Consider the following 24,118-nt stretch of genomic DNA (forward strand, 5'->3'; position numbering starts at 1 on the left):
GCAGGCTCCAAGGGGCGCCATCGCGGGCACCCTTCCCACCCCCAAAACGCGCCCTGCCCCCGGAACGCATATCACGCCCCTCTGGAAGGTGAGCCACGCCCCCGGAATGCACGCCACGCCCCTCTGGGAGGCGTGCTGTGCACCCAGGAGGCGCACCATGCCCCTGGAATGTGTGCCCCGTTCCTGGAACGTGCAACCTGCCCCTCCGGGAGGCACACCTCACCCCCATAATGGGCGTCAGCCCCACCCCCGGTACCGGAGCATGACGTTTCGCCACTGGATCAGCAGCAGCCTCACCTGTCCCGAGGAAAGTCTACGGTATATCTAACAATCCTGGATAGCAGCGGGAAACGGCGCTGGAATAAGGGAATTTCCAGCAAAAAAGAGAGGGAAGGCTGACAGCTGTGGCTTGGAATAAGGGAGTTTCCCGCAAAAAAGGGAGGGTTGACAGCTATGTTGTAGGCTTCCATGACATCCTGAATGTTGGGAAATCAAAGTTCCAGGTTGTTTGGAAGCTGTTGTTTGTGTGTGTGGGCTGCTACAGATGTTTGTGCTTTTTACATAAGCACCAGCAGGTAAGGCTGCTCAGTGAATTCCTGCTCACAGCTCCTGTGTAGAGAAAAGTAGGAGCTGCAATGCCTTAAGAGGGTTAATGGTCCACAACAAAGCAACCTTACAACATCTACTAAATTCCATAGGGGGCTTAACCAAGTCCCAGCCTGGCCATATTTTATTAATTTATTAAAACTACTAATAATTTCCTATGAAGCATCTCATAGCAATGTACAGTGATAAGAACATATAGAAAACAGTCACATACATAAAAACAGTTAAAGAAATTGCATATACTGTATAAAAACAATAAAAACCGTATTACCTATGAAAAAACAAAAACTACTGCACATATAAAACCAGTTTCAACTCCAATGTTTTAAAGACAGTGTAAGACCTTCATCACAGAGTTTAATGGCAAAACCCCTTCAGAAATGGCCAGGGCTCCCATTCATTTCAAAGGAGCTTATTCAGGAAACGGTCTTGTTGGATTGTGCCTTGAAGCTGCAATTCTGTATGCACTTCCCTGGGAGTAAGTCCCATTGAATTCATTAAAGGCAGGTGGAGTTTACTTCTGATAATACATTTTAGGACTGCACTGTAAATGATGTAGCATATCATGGGTGCATCAGATATTCTTCTGAGTTCTATGTTTATGAAAGTATAAAGTTCTTTTTTTAATATAAAGAGCCTGGAAATTGCATATCATCAAAAATTATTTATATATATACACACAACATGGAAGTCCTCTGTCTCCATTCATTGCTTCAGTGTTTTCTTTTCACTACTTCCAGGTTCTACGGTTAAGGAAGTAGAAGGGTTAATATGTTCTCACAGTCCTAAAATTTTATTCATTGTGATAATAGTTTCAAAGTGTTGTTTCAAATGGGTCAATAAAACATTTCTCTCCTCTCTTTGGAGTTGTTTTGTTTCTCTTAGGAAATTTTTTCTGGCTTTTAAAAAAGAAAACCGCATTGCTTTTAAGCCTGTAAAATTCTCTGCTGTGTTGCTTTTAAGACCGTGAAGTGTATTGTGCGTAATTTCACACCTTAAAATCAAGATCAATATATGTACACATACCCCACACTGTCCCTTCATCATACAACACAAGGAGCCACAAGGTATGACTACGGTTTCTCACTTAAAAACAAAACCCTAAAATGTACTGTAGTTATCTGACCCTCATAGGGTTAAATTTATTATTTAAATAATCATTTATTGTGGGAGCAAGACAGCACCTTTGTATATTTCTTCCTTCTTTTTCATGCTCACTATATTCCAGAAACACACAACCAATTTTCTAAGTCTGCAAGTGAGGAGTTTTATTCATACATTAAAGGGTGTTCCTGTACATATTGAAACTTAAATAAATATTTCAGATATTTGAAATGTAAAATATCTCACAAGCCTGATAATGCTGCAAAATATATTAGCAAAGCTCGGGATAGGAGTCTAAATTTTAAAATCTGACATCTAAGGGAAGAGAAAAGGCAAGATGTTTCTTAAAAAAAAAAAAGCTGTACAGCAATCCTCTATAGTTTGGGCCTCTTCAGGGATTTTGGACTGCAACTCCCACCAGCCTCAGCTAGTATGGTCAATGGCAAGGGATCGTGGGAGTTATAGTCCAAAAACTCTAGATGACACCAGGTTGTGAGTTGACTCTATGGCTTGAGGAAATATCTTCCCCAGCTATTGTCACATCCTGAAGAGCACTGTCACTGTGGTAAATTTTTGTGGGGAAGACTTACAACTTGATGAGGCTCTCAGTGTTCATCACACATTAGAACATTCGGCAGGAGGAAAAGCCCACCATATTTTCATTAATATGGAAAAATAATAAAAGTCATAGTAGAATATCTTTCAACTGAGTAAGTTGGTCATCTGTATTGAGTCTGTGCCAGTTTCTCCGCAAGTAGCTTGCATAAACAGACATCTGAAGGGAAAACAAGCTTGTGGGTGTCTGCAGGGAATACATAGAAAAAGACCAGAATTAGGATGGGAGTGGAGAGGCAGCATGAAGCGAGGGATCTACTTACTCCTTTCAGATGTCCCTGCATCTGTATGTTTGGTCTGTATTTGTGCATTGTGCAGATTTTCAGCAAAAGCACCCTTAAAGTGGTTCTTTAGGGAGAATTATGCTATTTTAGATGTATTGCATAGTGTTTTCTAATGTATGCTGGCTGGCTGCTTTGTTTTGGCTTTTCTTAAGATTGAACTGGTGAAACACAGCGCTCCTGCTTCATATCATTTTCCTCTGCTAGAAGAAACTGTTTCTTTTCGTTTTTTTAAATGCCCTTCTGCTTACAAAGTTTGGTTGTCTTGGTGCCTAAATGTGGCTTTTATTGCGTTGTAATCCAGCTCCTTCTCAGCAACCGCCACCAGGAGGAGAAGTTGTAAATTCTTCTGCTATCAGACTTATTTGGAATCCACCAGATTCTCCAAATTCAAACCGGCTTGTGTACAGGCTGTATAGAAATGGGAGTCAAATCTATATGACAGAGGATAACTACCCTTACCGTGAGTGCTCATGAATACTACCTATGCATATTTCACTGTATGTATGTATGTATGTATGTATGTATGTATGTATGTATGTATTTGAATTTGTATACCACCCTTCATCAGAAGAACACAGGGCAGCTCACAGCATAAGAATACAAAACGAGAACATAAAATACATAATAAAAAAATCAAAAATAAACCAATACCCCCCAAACATATTTGAAGGCCATAGAATCAGCCAAAGTCCTGGTTACAGAGAATTTTTTTTTCACCTGGAGCCTAAAAATATGTAATGGAGGCTGGGATGACTCAATAGAAGATGAGACTCTTAATCACGGGATTGTGGGTTTGAGCAGAACACTAGGCAAAAGATTCCTGCATTCCTGGTGGTAGAACCTTCGTGGTGCCTTCCAACTCTACTAGCCTATGATTCTGTGAGTGAATGATGAAGGAGAGCCTCCCTGGAGAGAGCATTCCACAAATGGGAAGCCACCACAGAAAAAGCCTGTTCTTGTGTTGCCACCCTCCAGACCTCTCATGGGGGAGGCACACAAAGAAGGGCATCAGATGATGATCATAGGGTCCAGATCAGTTCAAATGGAGGAAGGCCATCCTTGAGTTATTGTGGTCCTGAGCTTTTTAAGGCTTTATAGGTCAAAAGCAGCACTTTGCATTGGCCCGGAAACTAATTGGCAGCCAGTGCACTCGGCCCAGGATCAGTAAATATGCTCAAACCGTCTTGACCTGTTGAGCAACCTGACTACCAAATTCTGCACTAGCTGAAGTTTCTGAACTGTCTTCAGAGGCAGCCCTAAGAATAATCTAGATGTTACCTGAGCATAGAGGAGAGAAGATAGGCTATCTCCGTCCAGATAGTGCTACCTTCTAATACAGGGGTCAGCAAACTTTTTCAGCAGTCCACTGTCCCTCAGACCTTGTGGGGGGCCGGACTGTATTTTGAAGGAAAAAAAATGTACAAATTCCTATGCCCCACAAATAACCTAGAGATGCATTTTAAATAAAAGGACACATTCTACTCATGTAAAAACATGCTGATTCCCGGACCATCCGCGGGCCGGATTTAGAACGCGATTGGGCCGCATCCGGCCCCCAGGCCTTAGTTGGGCAACCCCTGTTCTAATAACATTAGGGTCCACTGGTACTCCATCCAAGACTTGCTTACAAGCCTTGCTTCCTGTAGGCAGTCAGTTTAGTTCTGGTATCAGGTGATTTTACCATTTCCTGGTCAGCAGCCATATTTTCAAATGAGCAAATCCAACAAATTTAACTCCCCTTACTGACCCTCTTTCATCTATACAGTACCAAGGAACAGGTAAAGTGGTCTCTTTAACCACCACCACCCGCTGTGTGAATGGCAAAAGATTCTGTGGCATGGCAGCAACTTCTTCTTAAGCACCTCAGTTACTAACTCCTATGTCCTTGTGTCTTGCTTGTGCAGGAGAAGGGGTATTAAATAAACGAAAGGCTTCACCACATCCTCTCTTGCTCATCATACTGGAGGGAAGGAGAGAGGGTTGAAGAGCCATTTGCTATCCCCTCACCTTAAGTTGTATAATAGTCTGTGTAGTGGTCATTTGAATTGGGTCTGTGCTAGGTTCCAGAGGGAAAACATTATGTGGGCAGATTTGGTCTAGTCGCTTATATCTATATCACATGTTTATCTGTCCTCCAAAAGGAGTCAAGTATCCTTGAAATCGCAAGTGTAAAATCATGTGGGGGAGGTCAGGCTAAGAGACTGACTGTCCAGAGTCACCCCATGAACTTCATAGCTGAGCAGGGATTTAAACCCAAGTGTCTCCAGCCTAAGTCCAGTACTCTAGCCAATAGATCATTTTGGCTGTCATATGCTTGCATTACTCTTTTTATTGCCTAGAGATTGGTAGTAGTGCACAGAATGAGTCCTGGTCCTCCAGCTGCTGAAGTCCTAAGTTTAGTACTTGCTTCAAGTTCAGATTCTGACACTTTTCTGTGTACACTATCCACTTTTCTATGTACACTATCTTACTGAGCTATTCTGGGATAAATTATGCTTTACATCTCTCATATCCTAACAAGAGTGTTTAGCAATTCAAATGTATATCCGAGAGGTTTACTAAAGTCCCTGCTATATTCTTGGAATTGAATGGAGCAATCCTTCTAGAATAGTGTGCTGATGCCATTTCGAAATCATATTAACATCGATGAGCAGCTGCTCTTAAAACATTAACTAACTACTGGTTTCCTAATCAGAGACTGTTATAGGCTTGTTCAACAAATCATTATTTTCTAAAGCCACAACTGTTCCTTAAAAAAAAATTACCATTCTGACATTTCCTGACAATCATGATAATTAATGATGTGAATATAATCTACTGTTTGGCATTTGAATACTAAGATAAATTTGTTAATGCTGCCAGATTCTTATGTTTATGACTATATTCTTAGTATGTGTGTAGCATCTGTAAGACACACAGGGGACACTACCTAAGTGCAACAGCGTGCATACAGGTCTTAGTACTAAATGAGAGTTTCAAATTACAAATGTAGAAGCATTGAACTTTTCAAGGAAAATTAACAGTAGTCTCCAAACCTGGCCTGATTATTTGGCTGATGGCTTTGCAACATTACAGTGAAATGATTTTGAGAGTTCTTTTAGAAGGAAGGAATAGGCAATAGATGGAGGGGGGGGGAAAACCCCATTCTTTTTCTTCTGTAACTCTGATACTTTCAGATAACACATTCTTAAATGGTGAAGCTATTTAATACATAAAATAATGCAGAAAACAACCATTACTGTTTATTAATGAAATTAAATTTATAGAGACTTTACTAAAGCAAGGAATATTTTATTCAAGTTTACCAACGGCAGCGGAAAGCGTTGTTGTGGAAGGTCCTTACTTGATTACCCTCCCAGCATTGGTAATTACAAAGTATCCATTATACTGCAGGTTTAAAAAAATAAAAATGAGAAATTTACATGTGGCTCCTTGGGATCTGACAACTGAAATATAACTTTTAATGTTTATATTGTAGGCATCCAGATCTTCACGGATACCTCTTTATCTCCCTATTCCTTCTATTCATACCACCTTGAGGCCAGCAATGTCCATGGATCTACAAGCAGTGCAGCCTTGACATACAGAACACAGCCTGGGATACCTGTAGGAAACTTGCATTTAAACCCAGTTATTCCTGTTGGACCACACTCTGTTTCATTCAGCTGGACAAGCCTATCAAATGACTCTGGTCCGATAGAGAAATATGTATTGACATGCACTTCTTTACTTGAACTTCAGGCCTGTGACCAGTATGAAGGCTTAGAAACCTCAACAACTGTCTGGAATCTGATTCCATTTACAAAATACAGTTTTTATGTTCAAGCATGTACTCATGGAGGCTGTTTGCAGAGCCAGGAGGTGGCAATAGTTACTGCACAGGCCCCACCTGAACAGCAGCATCCTCCGCTTGTACAAACTATCAACTCTACATCACTGGCTATAGAATGGAATCCACCCAATAAAGCAAATGGTAGGATTCTATTTCTACTGCTTAAGTAGGTACAACATGTTTTGCTCGTATAAGTGCATTTTAAAAATATAATGTTTACTGGGCACAACCTTTTCTCCCCAGGAGAGGTAAGCGGGGCTGGTGAGGGGCATGTAATGGATGGTTAAGTCTAGTCAAAGGCGACTATGGGGTATGGTGCTTATCTCACTTTTCAGGCCAAGGGAGCCAGCATTTGTCCACAGACAGCTTTCTGGGCCATGTGGCCAGCATGACTAAATTGCTACTAGCACATGGAGGACCATAACAAGTGCCAGAGCGCATGGAAACACTGTTTACCTTCCTGCCTACTTGCCCTGGCATGCTTTTGAACTGCTAGGTTGGTAGAAGCTGGGCCGTCATGCGGATTTGAACTGCCAACCTTCTGATCAGCAAGCCCAAGAGGCTCAGTGTTTTAGACCACAGCACCACCCACATCTCTTACCTGGTGAAGGGTATAGTACCAAGGACCACAGAGATAACCAGAGTGCTTGGTGGTGTGACATTTACTTCTGGGCCTAAGGTTTCCCACTCCTAATGCAAGCATTCTTAAACAAAATTTCTCTTAAACATGTTGCTTTGAGATGAAAACTACATCACAAAATTTGAACAATTGGAAGAGTCTATCAGAATCCATAGGAATTAAATTCCTCAAGCCTGTGGGAGGGCAGGTTTTGCAATGTATTGTGGTTGTAGTTGTATTTATACAGTGCCGTCAGTGGACAATGTTTCTACCAGTAGGTGGTACTAGACACAGAAGTATTTTAGATCCTTTCCGGCTGACATAACTTTGGTAAACCACTGTTCTTTCTAGGTATAATTATTAGATATGAATTATATATGAGAGGAACCCGACAGTCGGATGGAAGACATATTCCTCCTGAAAATCGTGTTTTCGAAACAAGTGGGTGGTTCAGTCCTCACCCAGAGATTGAATCTGCCAATGAGAATGCTTTGAAACCACCTCTTACTAGCACCAACATCACTGATTTGGAGCCATTCACAGTATATGAGTTCCGTGTTTTATCAATCAATATGGCCGGCAGCACATTTTCTCGTTGGGCGTCGCAGAGAACAGCAGAGGCAGGTAATTGTTAACCCTTGTAAACTCATTATCAAGACTTAGATTTTTCTTTCGGAATATGCCTTTCGAACCTTACTCCTTGACATTGCTTCTTCATTTAGGTTTCACCTTATAAGTGCTATTATAGGATTCTTTGCCATCCTCTTAACAATTTAAATTCACTAGTATTTCCCCATAACAACTGTGCTTAAACTATACTACATTTAAAGTAGTCTTATTTACAGAGTCTTAAGACAGTATACCAGCAGTATGTCTTCATTTTATTTTGTCACATTTCTCACATATTACCTTCATGTCAGAGTGAGCTTTATGATGATCATTGACAGATGATCATTGAATGAATTCTGGAAGTAGATGTTATGGAACATGTATAGCTGCTGCCAAAAGCTAACCCTACCCCCCTGCACAGTAAATTCTACTCAAACGAAACACATAAAATGGCATCATTGTTTTGCGTATTTTTTTCCATTTCTGCCAGCAGCAGGTTGAATAGATATGTAAAAATTTCACATGTAGTTTGTGATAGTGGATGACCTGTGGGTTTTCTGCTTTGATGGGATACATACATGGGGTGTCATAATGTCTACACCTAGCCTTATGCTGCTGCATTTAAATTATCTATGGCATAAGCAGACCCACTCTCCATTGAACTCGGTGTAACTGAAAAAGATTTAACTTTGTCTGGATTAGGCCCTTACTTTGAAGTATTTTTTTTTCATGGGTTGATTTGAAAACATGTTTAAAAACATTTGTGGTCTCTGATCTATTTTCATGAAATTGGTGGATGTGGTTGATGTCCAGGTTCAATCCAGTTAATTATAACTAATTAAGAAGGGTTCATAAGCATAATTTTATTTTAAGAGTTGTCATATTGAATTAGCTGGTTGTTTATAATTGTACATTACTTTCTAGCCAATGATTTCTCTTTCACTTAATTTTATCTGCTAAACAGATAGGAAGTCTTCCACTATGTTGGATAACAGTGATTTATACTTTGTTATGCTACATTTAAATGAACATTTGAGTCCCATATTTACTTTCTTGGAAGTAAACCCTACCTATTTCCATTAAATTGACTCTCAGAATCATTTGGTTAAAAAAGATCATAACAATAGTCTAACTCAAGTCAACCATGTAGGTATCTCAATCCCAAAGACATTTCAGTTGAACACAAGCCCCATTGATTTCCCTCAGCTGGAACTTAACGTATGAATAAATGGCTGAAAGCCAAGGATTGTGGATTTGGATGTTAACTTTTAAAAACCCAGCATTTTTGCTGTGGATGGATTTGTAAATGGTATTTTCCAAAAGACAACCATTTTACAGTGCCTATATGTCTTGAAAAATGGAGGCTTATCCTGCAGCAGTCACATGTAACATAATTAAACATCTCTGAAATACCAGCTATTATAATACAGGAGAAACATGTTGATTTCAAAACTGCTCAGCAATTAAATTTACTTTGACAGTGTATAAGTGTTCAACAATTTTTCCTCTAATCAGGGTTTTCCTGGGTCGCAGAATGGCTGTGCTTCTAAAAATCCACCTGCATTATTCTGTGAAATTTACACTGTGTTTCAAATTTTAAGTGGTGGTTAGGGCACCATAAAAATAATAGATCCCATACTTTGCCTATAGGTCGGATACATTTACTTTAAATTTGTAGCATTGAAAACCATATGAAAATTCCTTTTAGACCTGAAAATTAATATCTACAAGCTGCTTATTTAGAAATTGGATGCAAACAGCCATTTTATCAAGTTTAACAGATGGTATTTTACAAATATAGTGGGAAAACTTGCCTGACACATGTTGTTCATTTATTTTATGATAAATTAGCACATTTATTTGTGTTTTAGCTCCTGTATTCATGCCACCTCCATCAGTATTCCCTCTTTCACCATATTCTGTCAATGTATCTTGGGAAAAGCCACAAGATAATGAAGCAAGAGGAGAAGTGATGGGGTACAGCGTCAATGTAATTACTGAACAAAAAGTATTGCCAGTGTATTCTCAGGTATTATTGTTATTAGCAATCTGTTTTCTCTGCTTATTGATATATGGATGTTATAAAGTGGTCCCAGTCTTGTTGGATATGCCAAATTCAGATTTGCCAGTGGAGCAGTGCTTGCCATTATCAAAGTGCAGTGGGGAGTATCAAAGTTGTTACTATGGCATTTTGCCATACTTTCTGTTTGTTTGTCTCCGTATGAGAGGACATGGCTTGTTCCTGGCAAATTGTTCTGAAGGGAATGTCTGATGGCTTGTATACATGAAGTCATGGTTTAATTCTGCAAGCATTTAACTCTGCAAGCATTCTGCAAGCATACCCAAGAGGTCCAGTGCGGACAAAACATTTCTTAGTCTCCTGGCCATTGTTAAGAGATCAGGAGTGGGCTGCTTGCTGGAATGCTCCCTCCCTATTGTGGATTTTTCCTTCCTCTTCTTTTCACTATAATAATGCCCATCTAAACTACCTTAAGGAAAATTCATTTTCTTAATGCTAAACCCACTAGGGCTGATATATAATTAATATTGGTGATGATACTAATAAATTTATCTGTTTGCAAGAGACAAGTCTTCTCTTTGAAATACTTGTTAGTCATCCCTCTTATTCCATGGTGATTGGGTTGGTAGATTTCATCACAGAATGGTGTAATGCTTAATCTACACTGTTTGTAAAAATAACCATTTCTGTTTATTTGTTTATTTATTGACAATCTGCTAAATCTGTGATTGCATAAAATCAGTGTAAGTTGCAACACTACAGTTTATATTCAATTACAATTTATATTCTAGTTCTTTGAGGTTCCTTGAAATAGTCCTGTTTCTACTAATGGCTCTTGGCAAATGTATTAAGGTTAAAAAAGGTTTTATTTTAAATCAGCAAAAGCTAATTTCTTTTTGCTAAATGTACCTTCTTATCAGTGTAAAATAATGGAAATGCTATCAAGATAGCTGTCTTAACTCTATTTGCTTTTTAGGTTCTGTATGTTGCTGAAGCTGATGAACAGTCCTACACAGTGGAAGGACTAGAACCATACAGAATTTACTATTTTACCATTACTTTCTGCAATCAAGTTGGCTGTGTGAGCAGTGAGCCGGGAATGGGACAAACTTTAGCAGCAGGTAAGGGGAGATAAAAAAATTGTATTGAAGTATAAATTCAGCACGTATCTTTCTAATGAGCACCATTACAGATGATCACAGGTTGATGCACAGTGACTGAGATAGGTACTGTGTTAATATAAAGTGACTAGCTTAATTGGTATTTGTTTACCATGACAGATTAAAAACAAAACACCATGTTTTCCACATAGGCTTGTAGTGTATTGGAAAGCCTGCATGAGTTTCTTTTTCATTGAGAAGCCATATAACATACATTTGTTTGTTTGTTTACAGTTTCAGCAAATAAAGTACATAAGCCTAATGTCCTATAGCAAAAACCCACCTTTCTCCTAACCGGGAGTAGTGCAGCAAGTTTTTCTGAGAGCTATATGTATGATTGAAACCTAGGAGGGGGAAAAAGGTACACTTGCAGGATGCATAAATGTTCGCATATTTGGATGCACATGTGACCCTCTACCCCCACATAAATTGGCATAATGTTTGAATATGATTTGTCTGTTTATTGCTCTACAGCAGGCATCCCCAAACTGCGGCCCTCCAGATGTTTTGACCTACAGCTTCCATGATCCCTAGCTAACAGGACCAGTGGTCGGGGAAGATGGGAATTGTAGTCCAAAACATCTGGAGGGCCAAAGTTTGGGGATGCCTGCTCTACAGCATACAGTAGGGACAGGGAAGATTTTTCAGCCCAAGAATTGCAACCCCTTCTATGTCAGTAGGAAGCACTGGAAGCAAAAGTTGGCAGAGCAATGAATGTTAATTTTACCTTTGCACAGTGGGCTTGTTCCCAACCACACTGAAACATCCCTCTCTGTCTTCCATCCAGGCAAGCAATAGGCATTATAAGAGTCTGAGGATACATTCCAGCCAGACAAAACATTCAAGGAGACTGCAAAGCAGGATAGGCAAGGGGTGTGGCTAGGGAGGAGTCCTGAGAACAAGATAGAAAGGCGCATTTAGTCACTGGGTCTGAACTTTCCAATCCCTGGTGTACAGAATTATACTCCTCAACATCAGTCTCAAACACTCAGCTGAGATGTGTAATTTGGAGAATCTGTAGGTGCCAATCCTTCAAATCTTTGTACCTCAGGATTCTGTAATATATTGTAATGAACAGTTTCAAATTTAACTAATGGAATTTAGATAGGACCCTTGGCTATTATTAGTGATAAAGCATCGTTTCCTGCTTATCTGTCAATTCCTTGAAAGTAAATAGCTCATCTAAACCTGGCAGCTTGTTTATTATTGTTTTAATAATTTGGTATCAGTCACATTAAACCATACAGTAGATTGTAAAATTGAGTGACCAGTAGATTTAGATATATTAATTGTTCGGTATTTTTCTATTAATCATTTCCAGGTTTGGAAAGTTGCCATTTTAAGCCTATATCCACTTACTTGAATTAACTCTTTTCACTGAAATCTAGCAAATGTGCTATGTGTGTCAACTCTTGCTGAGACGCACAAGCAAAATACAACTGACAAATTATTTTAAAGGCTAATTTAATTAACAATCTCCTTGGTGCTCATTATCAGGAGTAAATACAAGAGCAGCATCTGAAATGCATTTTGATGTAGCATTGTGGGTGTTTGGGGAAAGAAGCTGCAGATCCAGTTTTGCTAGGCTGTGCATATAACATACCTTATGAAGCACATTTAAAACCCAGGGCATCCCCAAATAATCCTGGGAACTGTAGTTTACCTGCCACTGAGCTACAATTCTCAGCACCTGTAACAAACTACAGTTCAAATGTATGGTGTTTACATGAAGGAGAGAATTATGCTCTTTGCTCTTTTTCAGTGGCTGGTTTTCTTTGGTAGTCTGGAAGACCAATGCAAACCAAAAGCAGAGGGACTGCTTACCAGATACCAAGTGCTTCCTTATTACTGTATAATACATTTTATAACAGTTGTAGGGAGATCTGTCCTGGAAAGTGAGGGGACGTGAAAGGATCCACAGACTTCATCGGGTTCATTACACAGCTTCACTTGGCATGTTATGTTCCCAAGACAATTTATGAGAGAGACTTTGGAGTTCTGCTTAAAGCAAAAGTTCCACACAACTGTTGGCTCTGGGTTGTTCAGAGCATCCCTTTGTAAAGTGGTATGGATCCCTACCTGCCAATAGCACTGCAGGTGTAGTCATCTAGTATCATGAGAGTGAACCTCTTTTTTGAAAAACCAGCTTGAACTTTCCACCTGCATTTATCCGCTTTATATTTGAAACCTTAGAAGCAAATGATACTTCTATACCTTTTCATCATGGAGTTTAAAGTAAACACATGGAAAGCAGCAGAGAAGTGCCATGGAAACCTGAATAATTATTTTCTATAGGGAATCATCAGATATTACTGTTAAAAAATGGGACTGATGCTCCTGCAAATAACTCTGATCGTCTTTGCTGCCAATGGTGAACAGCTGGTGGCTGAGGGAAGATAACCATTTGGTTATTGTCTCTTGCTCATGTGTCAAAGCAAAAGTGAATATTTAGACATTCAGGGGGCATGACAGGCCCATCTGTGTAGGTGTTGCCGGGCAAAACCTGCACAAACAGAAGGATTGTCAGGACCAAGCTGGCACAAGGAGAGGTGCTCGTGCAATGCGTTAGCACTCCTCACCGCTCCAGGTTTCACATATATTAAAATCAGACAATAATGCTAATATTTCTACAGATCCCATTTTAAGTGTAAGCAACAGTAAGCTTGGATGTTTATGCTTGGTGTCTCCAAATTAGAATCCAGAACATGCAAACACAAATCTGAACTTGAAATCTGAATCAAATTCCCACTGATGTCTAAGAAACACAGTTATCATTTATTTGTCAATTATTAAATATGAGTTTCAAATAATTGTGAAACATTTTAAATGCCTAATGTTGATCTTAAAGTGGAAATATAAACGTGTACTTAGGGCTGTCATATGTCCAGATTTTCCCAGACATTACCAGGATTTAAAAGGCGGGAATTTCTGAAAGGTGGCGCTTTGTCCTGGATCTTAGGGCAAGACAATTGAAAAATCATGTTGTTGTTTTTTGGTGTTTTTGTAAAAAAAAAACTTTTGGGGTGTCCTGGTTTTTACTTTTTGAAATATGGCAACCCTACGTGTACCCTACGTGTACTGCATGTTTTATAGCAGGTGAGCATGATATTCAGAAATGATTTTAAAGTAAATGGCCTCTATATAGCAGACCCCCTTTATATGAGCTTGAGCTATATGATGGCAAAAAAGGTAAAGGGACCCCTGACCATTAGGTCCAGTCGTGACTGACTCTGGGGTTGCGGCGCTCATCTTGCATTATTGGCCGAGGGAGCCGGCATACAGCTTCCAGGTCATGTGGCCAGCATGACAAAGCCGCTTCTGGCAAACCAGAGCAGCACACGGAAACACCGTTTACCTTCCCGCTTGGAGCGGTACCTATTTATCTACTTGCACTTTGCTTTCGAACTGCTAGGTTGGCAGGAGCTGGACCAAGCAACGGGAGCTCACCCTGATGCAGGGATTCAAACTGTTGACCTTCTGATCAGCAAGCCCTAGGCTCTGTGGTTTAACCCACGGCGCCACCTGCGTCCCAGATGATGATGGTACTGATTATCTATTTGTACCAGTGCAATCATAAAACACTGTATTGCAAATTCATTGGACAAGATTCAGCTAAAGTTGGTCATGACTAAATAAACAAGTTCTTTGTGTGATAAGCTTAAGTCCCATTGAACAACTTTGTCATAGTGAGTCCCAGGCTAAGGATCATTAGGAAAGGAGTTGAAAATAAATGCCAGTGTCATAATGTGGTTATACAAATCTATACAAATCTATGGTGTGGCCGCATTCAGAATACTGTTCACACTACTCTCCTGCTCTCAAGTAGGACCCTGGCAGAGACACATGCCCGACTGGCATGTTCCCTCCCTCCTGGTCATAGTTGCCAAGTCTCCCGTATTCCCTGGGAAACCCCGGGTTTTCCAGCCGTTTCTCGCTGGCAGCCTGGATTTAAAAAACCCCCGTAAATCCCCTGGATTCTTACCAGCCCATTCTGTGCATGTCTGGAGTCTCTGGATATGCGCAGAAGCGATTTCTGGCGCCATTTTGGAAATGGGCAGAGCATGCGTAGAAGCGACTTCCAGTGCTGCTCTGCCCAGTTCCAAAATGGCCACAGCGCGACTTTCGGCACTGCGGCCATTTTGGAAATGGGCAGAGCATGCATAGAAGCAACTTCCGGTGCTGCTCTGCCCAGTTCCAAAATGTCCACAGCGCGACTTCCAGTGCCGATCCCGGAATTTTCAATCTGGGAGTTGGCACTTATGCTCCTGGTTGATCTTTCAGGAGCTTCAAAAGCTTTCTCCAGCCCAAACATCACAGCGACTGATGCCAGCTGACATCAGCACACTCAGGCATCTGCAGAGTGTTCGCAATCGCATAACAGACCTCAGCAACTCAGCATTTGGCTAATCTATTTTATTTACATATAATGCATTCAGAGCACTGCAACATGGCTTCCTCTCTAGCATCAGGCAGCAAAGAGAAAGAACAAAGGACAATAGTCCTACACGGAGAATGAATCTCCAACAATCTCACCTCAAAAAGGGTATTTTGGAGTTGGAAAAGAGCAACCAAAATGATCGAATGTCCCTGTGACGAAAAAAAGTTGCAACATGTGGGACTTTTTAGTTAAGGTGGCAACATGATAGTTGTGTCTAAAATTTGGCACGGCGTGGGGAAAGGTTGCTAGAGAAAGGTTTTTCTCCCTCTCTCACTATACTAGAGCTTGTGGACATCCAGTGAAGCTGAATGTTGGAAGGTTGAGGACATATAAATGAAAGTCCTTCTTCACACAGTGCATAGTTATGGGACTTCCACAGAAGGCAGCAATGGCCGCCAACTTGGTGGGTTTTAAAAAAGGGATTGAACAAATTCATGGAGCATAAGGCTATCGGCAGCTACTAGCCACAGTCACATCCGCAGTTGCTGGGAATCCCAGGTAGGCAGAGTGCAGTTGCTTGCGTGCTTCCCATAAACATTTGGTTGGCCACTGTGAGTACAGGATGCTAGACTAGATGGGCCATTGGCCTGATCCAGCAGGCTTTTCTTTTCTGATTGGCCACTTAGGAAGCAGGCTACTACGGTATTAGACTAGATAGCTGGTCCAATCCAATACGACTCCTACTATGTTTTTACATGTGTATCTGCCATGCTGCAGGGCCACATATACCTATTTCTATATTTGATGCTGTTTTTTCCTTTGACACTTGTATATCTGGAAAATACTCAGTTTTCATCAATTTATGAATGGAATACAGTTTCCAAAAAGTAAAACAAGCTCCACTCATTTGGGAGCATAGGATTTGATGTACGGTATATTTTTATTCAAGTTTTGCCATCCCTAGGTTTACTGTATTCAAAGAGAAACCTGTAATGCCTGAATTTCCAATAGTTCAGAAAGGTATACGCTACTGATAAGAACCATATGTTTTGCCTGTCATATAATGGTTTTTAAGCACAATACTCTATCATAGTCTTAAAAACCACCCATATCCAATTAACTGGTAATTAGTGGTGCATTAGATTTTCTTTCTCTATTAAAAGTAAAATACGCAGGCTGTTTGCCTCTGGTCTGAAAACACACATTGCTTTGCATGCAAGTACATAAAAGTCTGTCACTGTGAATTGGACCCAAAGTGATTAAACAAGCACTCTTAATATGTTAATTTATAATTTTAATTACAGCAATCTTGTATATATAGTCATTAGTGAATACTAATATAAATATTTTTCTACCTTTTTATTCATAATGCATAAACCAATCATCCCCTTCTTTCTCAGCAGTTGCCTGTTTTTTTGTTTCACAATACAATCTTTGTTCTTAGTTATGAATGCATTTTGTTCGTTCCTGTCTTGAATAATCCCTCATTAAAACAAAGTCACTTTCTGCTCCATGCTTAAAAGGGAAAATGAGCATGCAAATGTGCCATTGCATCCATACATATATTTATACACACATATATATACTTTTGCTTGCTGTCCTTCAATTAGTCCCCCTTCTTTGAATCTAATTTTATTTGTTGTTATACTGGCTTGATGTATGGACACATGAATTTCAGGCTGGAGCCAATATCTAGACTGAGATGGGGAGTGGCAGGGGGCAGGGTAGAAGAATCAAAGCCTCTCCGGGAAGCTACAGAGGCAGCAAAGCGAAAGCGAATTGGCTTCACCTTTGACAGAAACTCTTGACTAGCGCTGGAATCCTGTGATGATTTTGCTTGGTTAATTATCCAATTATTTATTTCAAGAATATAGGCACTGTGTTACAATTAGAGACGTGAAACATAATCTGAGGAATTTGCAAATGACAGATGATTTAAATAACTCCCGAGATAAACAGTATCCGCTCAGTATCTTCTCTTGCCAAGTGCTCTCCAGCTACAGATTGGGTGCTCTTTGTGAACCACTGCATGAGCCAAACCTTATTTGTTTGTTCTCCCCAAAGGACATATTTCACTCCTCGGGAAATTGCACAAATTATTCTGTTGCCAGTATGTCAAATTTGCATGGTCTTTAGGCTGAGTTTAAGTTGTATTTCTCTTGATTAAAAGCTTTTGGTTCAAAGCAATACTTTTTAATTGCCTAATGATATAAGTCAGTTCTTAGGAAAGAGCCATGCATTTAGGAGTTCATTTGCAATATAACTGAAAAATTCATTGCATGGCAGTAAAACAATTTACTGTTAATTACAAGGAGAAGAATTTGCTGTACCATGCTCACAGATTGCCATGAATCATGCAGCACTCATAGAGATTTATAACAGATGTGTAAGTGGGATGAATTAGCAGGGTTTAATAACAGAGACACAAATCATGCAGACTTCAAGGAGCTTTAATTGATATACTAGAATGTGACGGGCATGAATCACTCAGCCATTCAACAGCACTGTAACATATGGTCAGCTCAATATGCTGCATCTTAAATCGGTTGGTGAGTCGTTGGTTGTCCCATATGGTGGAAGCAATATATTTTTCGGGATTTTTTTTAAACATTGATTTTTAAAGAAATAGGATTCTATGTTCATCATACAATGAACCCTTAAAACTTGTTATGTTTATTTGAGGAATATTCCAGCCCTACTGTTTTAAACTGGAAATAAGTAGCTTTAATCCTACCGTGTGCAGGTATGTCATCGGGACAACCAATACAGCTGCCTAATCCTTGCCCAGGGATGGTTTGAGTAGCTATAAATGCCCCAAGGCAGCAAACAAGGCTGTCGCTGCCCCCGCTGCCCATTAGTTCTCTACTAGCTCTTCATTTGTACTCTCACCCGTCTCCTATAGGACAAATTTAATATCATGATGGAGGTGACCAGAGAGAAGGGACTAGCATAGTGAATAATGGGTTTGCACCACGGCAGGAAGCTCATTTAACACATGGAAATTTAAAGGCATGGGCACTGTTTCTGGGTACCGGATCTAAAGTTTTTATTTTTCTGTTTTTCTGTTTCAGATTAGCTTTTTAAAAAATATGTAATTATGACTTCTACTTGTGGAACAGTTTTATTACTGTCTATTGTAATTCGTTTGTTAATAACTTAGTTTTGAAAATGGTTTTCAGAGTGTCTTAATGTAAGCCCTCCTATAAGTTTTAAATATTGAAGTTCAGGGTATTACATTTTAAATCAATCGCTAGGTAACTCTGTTGTTGAGTTGCGTTGCGTTGTTGGGGGTTCATCACTTAGGATTCTGGAATACAGACTAAGGTATCCTTGCTCAACCATTTCTATGTCTCTGTCACTCCCATTCAGTACAACGATTTACCCATGTGGTTGAATGGCAAAATACTTTGCATTGCTAAACTAGTCGCAGTTCTATTAAAAACATTCCCAGCACCCTTTTACTAACATCTTGTAACAATAGCCAAGCTGCTTCAGTGAGTGAGCTCTCATTTTTTTCAGTTGAGGGGCAAACATACCATTGAACCTTTGCTTACGAACTGAAATCGTACACCATATAAGTATATGTGTGTGTTTAAGGACAACCCTACAAGTAGCCATTTAAAAGGTTAGAGTTCTAATTAACAGTAGTCAAAGCATAAATGAGACCATATTCTCATGACGTTTTCAAAGTGCTGCTAAAGACTGTTGCTATTTTGGGTTTTAATTGAAGAGAAAACACTGAGGAGCAAATTTCAGACTAAAACCAAGAGGAACCAAGCATTAGAAGTGCTGCTGATTATTTGAGAGGTTGCTGTTGATATAAACGCATGAAAGAGAGGTAGACTTGTAAATTTTGTAGCTGTAATGCAAATGTGTTTTTATTAGCTTTAGAACCTGACAGGCTATAGGAAACTTTTAGCAGCTGCATTAGCAAACCTGACAGATTTGTGAAAAGAATACACTATCCTTAGAAGCATGGCTGCCAGAATTTAATGTCAACAATTAAAATTTATTTTGATACTCACCTAGTGTTTATTACTGTTTGTATACACAACAGACCTTACTAATACAGAGATGCACTATTAGATGGAATTACCATCTGTTCGCAGTGAAATGCTGGCATCTGTCTTAGCTTCTAAAACTAAAATGATATCGTTTCAAACAAAACAAAGTTAACTGCTCTTTACTTACCAACAATTATATTTTTCTTTTAGGCACGCAGATTGTCCATATGTATGTATGTGTGTGTTCACGCACACAAGCGAAATACTTTTTTTTTATAGTGACCTATGCAGCAATATCTATAAGTGATATATCTTTAACATAAAACAGTATGGGCCATCTGTTTAGTGCCCTCTGTTACACAACAGCAAACACCTAGTCATAGGCGTTTAAACTAATGTTTTACCTTTATAATATATCAACTATATATTATCTAGGAATAAATTTTAAAAACACTACATAATTAAAATATGCAAAATATAGCTGAGTCTACTAAAATACAGTATGCTTTGACAGATGTGTTTTAGGAGGCTTGGAGAAAATTTAAATAGGCAAAATTATAGACTGCTCCTTTGACAAAGCAGCTACAGGTACCACAGTGACACCTTTAGGAAATGTATACTGTGCCTTTTAGCCTCCAGTAGCTATATTGTACGATCCAGTGACATGGCAAACTGTACTGCAGATTTATAATCTTACTTTTTTTCGTCCAAATTGCTGAAGTACCAGCTTCAATAGAGACTCTTCACTGTATGTCAACACACAAGTATTCTGAATCACCAAGGACATGGTAGTTACAATACTAATGTTATACCGAAGATGTTGCTTTTTGAAAGGTTGGGTTTCTGTTCCATATATCACAAAATAATAAATTGTGTCATGCTAGTGTTTAATGCGTGTACACAGTGCATTAACTGTAACTGTAGTACATTTATTTGTGCTAGAGTAGACTTGAAAATGATTAAAAAATCAATACTTTCCTGTCAGAGAAGCAAGTGTTACAATGCATTTAAGTAGTTAATTGCACAAGCCCCATAAAAGCTTCAAATTTGGGTAGCAAAGATGTTATAATTACAGTGCAGGCAACTCCTATTTATTAAAGGATGATTGTTTAAGGGAGATGTGGTTGTTGTTGTTGTAAAGAAAGGTTGGCTGTATGTATTCATTTTAGAAATAATGAATTTTAGCCTTTTTGCTTTAGCAACTCTAAGCTGAACTAGAGGACTCAACCTTGGCACTCGCATTTAAAATGCTGACACAGACTGATTTGCTCCAAAGGTGAAGTTCCAATTGTAAAGCCATGTTTTCTTTTGAAACCTGTGCATTAATACTGCATTTCATTAGCGCTCTGCGCTACTTATGCGGGGAAGCTTGTGACCTCACACTGCACTACTTCAATTTCAACACAGTAAATTTCGAACATAGCAGTATGATACTAATTAGATTGTGAAGTCATAAATGATGTCCAAGCAAGAATTTACAATTCATAGCACGGTTGGTGGGTTTTTGTCTCCCATCATTCCCTCTGCCAAAAGTAATATTTTATCATCTTGTAGAAAAAGTAATAGCAACATACTACAGGTTAATGTGAGAAAATGATGGTTTTGTATGCAAGAAGCTTCAAGGATATGTTATTAATTTGTTATAAATGAAGCGCTTTGGAACAAACTCTTAGCTAGCTGAAGTAATTTGCAAGATGCATATTTTAATCCAGATTGTTCTCCAAATGAAGTTCGTGCCCTATAATCACCGAAAACTCTGCCTTTGATATATACGACATAGTTTAGGACTCTCCTCATGTAAAAACATTACAGGTTTGCAAAGTAATGATTGCTTGGGGTACAGAGTGGATAAAAGTATTGCTATGGAGTGTTGTTGTTGTTTTGTGGGTAGATTGTATGCCTGAGCCCCTTCCCTCTAATTCCTGGATCCAGAATGGATTAAATTCCTGGAATTGTGGTAATGGCCACCTAAATATGGGCCATTAGGGTTACAAAGGAATCAACTCTGTGCCAGATTGCAAATGGGTGGGGCCCACTTCCTCAACTTGCTGGTAGTTAGAAAGACAAAGGCCAGAGTTGAGAGTTGGTGTGTGTGAGGTAGAAGCTGGAAGCTCAGGCTGTAAATATGTGCAAATAAGCCATGGAAGATCATAAAAACATCACACTCTCTGCTGTCCCTCATTCCGAAGGAAACCATACCCTGGCTAAGTGCCTGGAATCATTGGAATCTAGCACTGCAACAAGATTGGGCTGGTGTGCAACAGTTAAAGATATGTATCTTGAGGAAATTGCTGCACCGAAGTTAACCACATAGCATAGCAGTGACCAGTTTTCCAGGCCAGCAAACCGCAACAAGCTACAAAAGACTGCATACCAAACAATTGCACTAAAGCAAAATGCATCGGCTCAACTGCTCACGGTGGGGGGGGGGGCAGCCATCATATGAAAGAATTGCAGTGGCTGCCAATTTCCACTGAGCTAGGTTGAAAGTGCTGGTGTTAGTGTACCAAGTTGCATACAGCTTGGGACCAGGATATGGATACGATCATCTCACTCCCTATATACCCAGTTGATTGGTGTGTTCTGTGGGAAAAAGCATCCTGCAGATACCATCCTACCAGGAGAGCCATTCCACACAATGGTAGAATCGGACCTTAGCAGTACATAACCTTTGGAACTCCCTCCCGCTGTAATCAGACAGGCACCTTCTCTATTGTGGTAAAAGATCACACAAAATTCCTCCTATCAAAGAGAGCCCTATTTCCTATTCCTGATACATTTGATTCACTCTGGAGAGATAGCTGGCTGCCCTTGTTCACAAGAATTAGTTGAATTTGTGCCTTAAGGTCTGTCTTATTATTTTTATGATGCTGAGATAAAATTATTTTCAGTCAGTAGTTAAGGTGAAAAAAAGCCAGTACTGTACCACTGACATGTTCGTTCCTGGTTTCCTGGTGCTGTCTTCTGCTGCGCTATTGCAGAACACTGAGTTGAGTTGTGATGTCAGAGAGTGCAACGAACCAAGCCTCAAACCTGTTGAAAAACACACTCCTTCCCAAATGCTTATTTACAAGTCATGGGAGGGCTGCCATTCAGATTTTTTTTACTAAATCAAGAATTATCTGTACAGTACTGTATGATTGCAATAGCACACAGGTCAAATGTTGTTTGCAATTGTAATTGATAGTGCTTTCCTAGGGGACGATATATTATACCTGTAGAACTCCCAGGTTTATTCTGAAAACCAGTATTGTTTTGATAACCTTAACTGGACAGATGCATCTTTTCTTTTTTTTCTTTTTATATAAATAGCTCCAAGACAGCTAATTGCCCCTTACGCTGAAGGAGTAAACAGCACAGTAATAAAGATAAGTTGGAAGGAACCTGAAGAACTTAATGGACCTCCTCCAATCTATCAGCTGGAGAGAATGGATGCATCTTTAGCAACATCAAGTGTAACTGTAATGAAAGGAATCCGTTTTCCAGGAAATGGGTATTATAAATTTCCAAGTTCTACTCTGCCTGCCAACACATATTTTACAGGTAAGGAGATTGTAGTGATAACATGCAGTGTAAAAGCTTTGGTTTTTGTTTAGACTACAATGGGATAACAAACTTAGTTGGTCTCTAAGATGCTACTGGAAGGATTTTTTTTATAGCGTTTTGTTTTGACTACGGCAGACCAACAAGGCTACCTACCTGTAACTAGTACAATGGGATAGTTAGGGTGTCTTTACACTAGCCCATTTCTCAGGAATTGCTCTTTTTAAAAAAATCATTTGTTTTTAGAGCACTTCCACATGATGTTATTGTTAACTCTTTTCATTCTGTTGTTTTCTGAGTCATCTTGTGCTTCTTGAGACCTCATTGCTCCCTGTTGATTAAGTCTGGGGAAATTAATGATGGCAGGTCATTTCTAAATGTATGATTATATTATTTAGGCTAGCTTGTGGTGTGCAGCTTTTGATTTTTCCTTTGAACAAACACTCCAAATTGCCCCAGTGAGCTAGTTTCTCTTTCTACTAGTTGCAAGACTTCTATAGGCTTTCCCTCATTTCTCCTCTTCTTAAAAATGGCAAACAGTGCTATGAATAGCAAAAGAGCATTATTTAAAAAAGAAAAATAATAATGTGAGGAAATCAGTAATTAAAGCTTCCCCTCCCAATAGGAGCAGCAACTGGTTGTTATTATTAACGACCTTTGGTTTACCCCTGAATTGTCCCAATACCCTAATCACCAGGCCAGATAATAAATAATGTAATAATAAAAGCGGAGGAATCAGCATGATTAGAGGTAAACCTCGTGATATTGAATACAAAAGATTTATTAAATTGCCCAAGTTTACTAAAAGCCCAGAAAAAATTGAGTATGCTCAATCAATGGAGGCTCAGTTGAAAAATAGAAAAGGAAACTTGAGGGGGTGGGGAGTGAAATTTCATACTTGTTTGTTGGTTTATGCAAGTTGTTTTGTTGTTAGAAAGCAGCCTATGGCTGCAGTCCTAACCATGTTTACTCAGAAGTAAGTCCCATTGAGTTCAATGGAATTTACTCTCAGATGATGGGGTTAGGATTGGGATTGCAGCCTTAATCTTCTTCCTACTGCGGAAATTTAAAAACCGAAGGAATGTACCCTTCATTATTGTTCTTTTTGCATGGAAAGAGGTACAGTAGTCTTTTTTTTAAAAAAAACCTGTTGACTTTATCTATCCCTCCTTATGCATTAAGTAAAATGCACGATGCCAACCTGTGACATGTTTACCCAGAGTAGTAGAGGCAGCAGGGGATCATGACATTCATGAAAACAAACAAACAGACCCCACTTCATTAACATTGTCTTTAAGGTGCCACAAAACTCTATTTTGTGTTTGTTGCAAAAGACTAACATTA

The 24,118-nt window shown here is 39.4% G+C and overlaps 1 protein-coding gene across 1 annotated transcript in view; it reads left to right on the forward strand.

Annotated features, from left to right (window-relative positions):
- The window catches only part of USH2A (usherin), a 455,954-nt gene that overhangs the window by 85,735 nt on the left and 346,101 nt on the right, over positions 1–24,118 (forward strand). The window contains exons 16-21 of the mRNA XM_088666687.1: positions 2,911–3,069; positions 6,088–6,582; positions 7,412–7,684; positions 9,541–9,698; positions 10,666–10,810; positions 22,544–22,774. Coding sequence (XP_088522813.1) covers positions 2,911–3,069; positions 6,088–6,582; positions 7,412–7,684; positions 9,541–9,698; positions 10,666–10,810; positions 22,544–22,774 — 1,461 coding nt within the window. The remainder of the gene's footprint in view (positions 1–2,910; positions 3,070–6,087; positions 6,583–7,411; positions 7,685–9,540; positions 9,699–10,665; positions 10,811–22,543; positions 22,775–24,118) is intronic.

Source organism: Zootoca vivipara, chromosome 3 (genome assembly GCF_965207765.1).
Source record: "Zootoca vivipara chromosome 3, rZooViv2.hap1.1, whole genome shotgun sequence".
Taxonomy (NCBI): domain Eukaryota; kingdom Metazoa; phylum Chordata; class Lepidosauria; order Squamata; family Lacertidae; genus Zootoca; species Zootoca vivipara.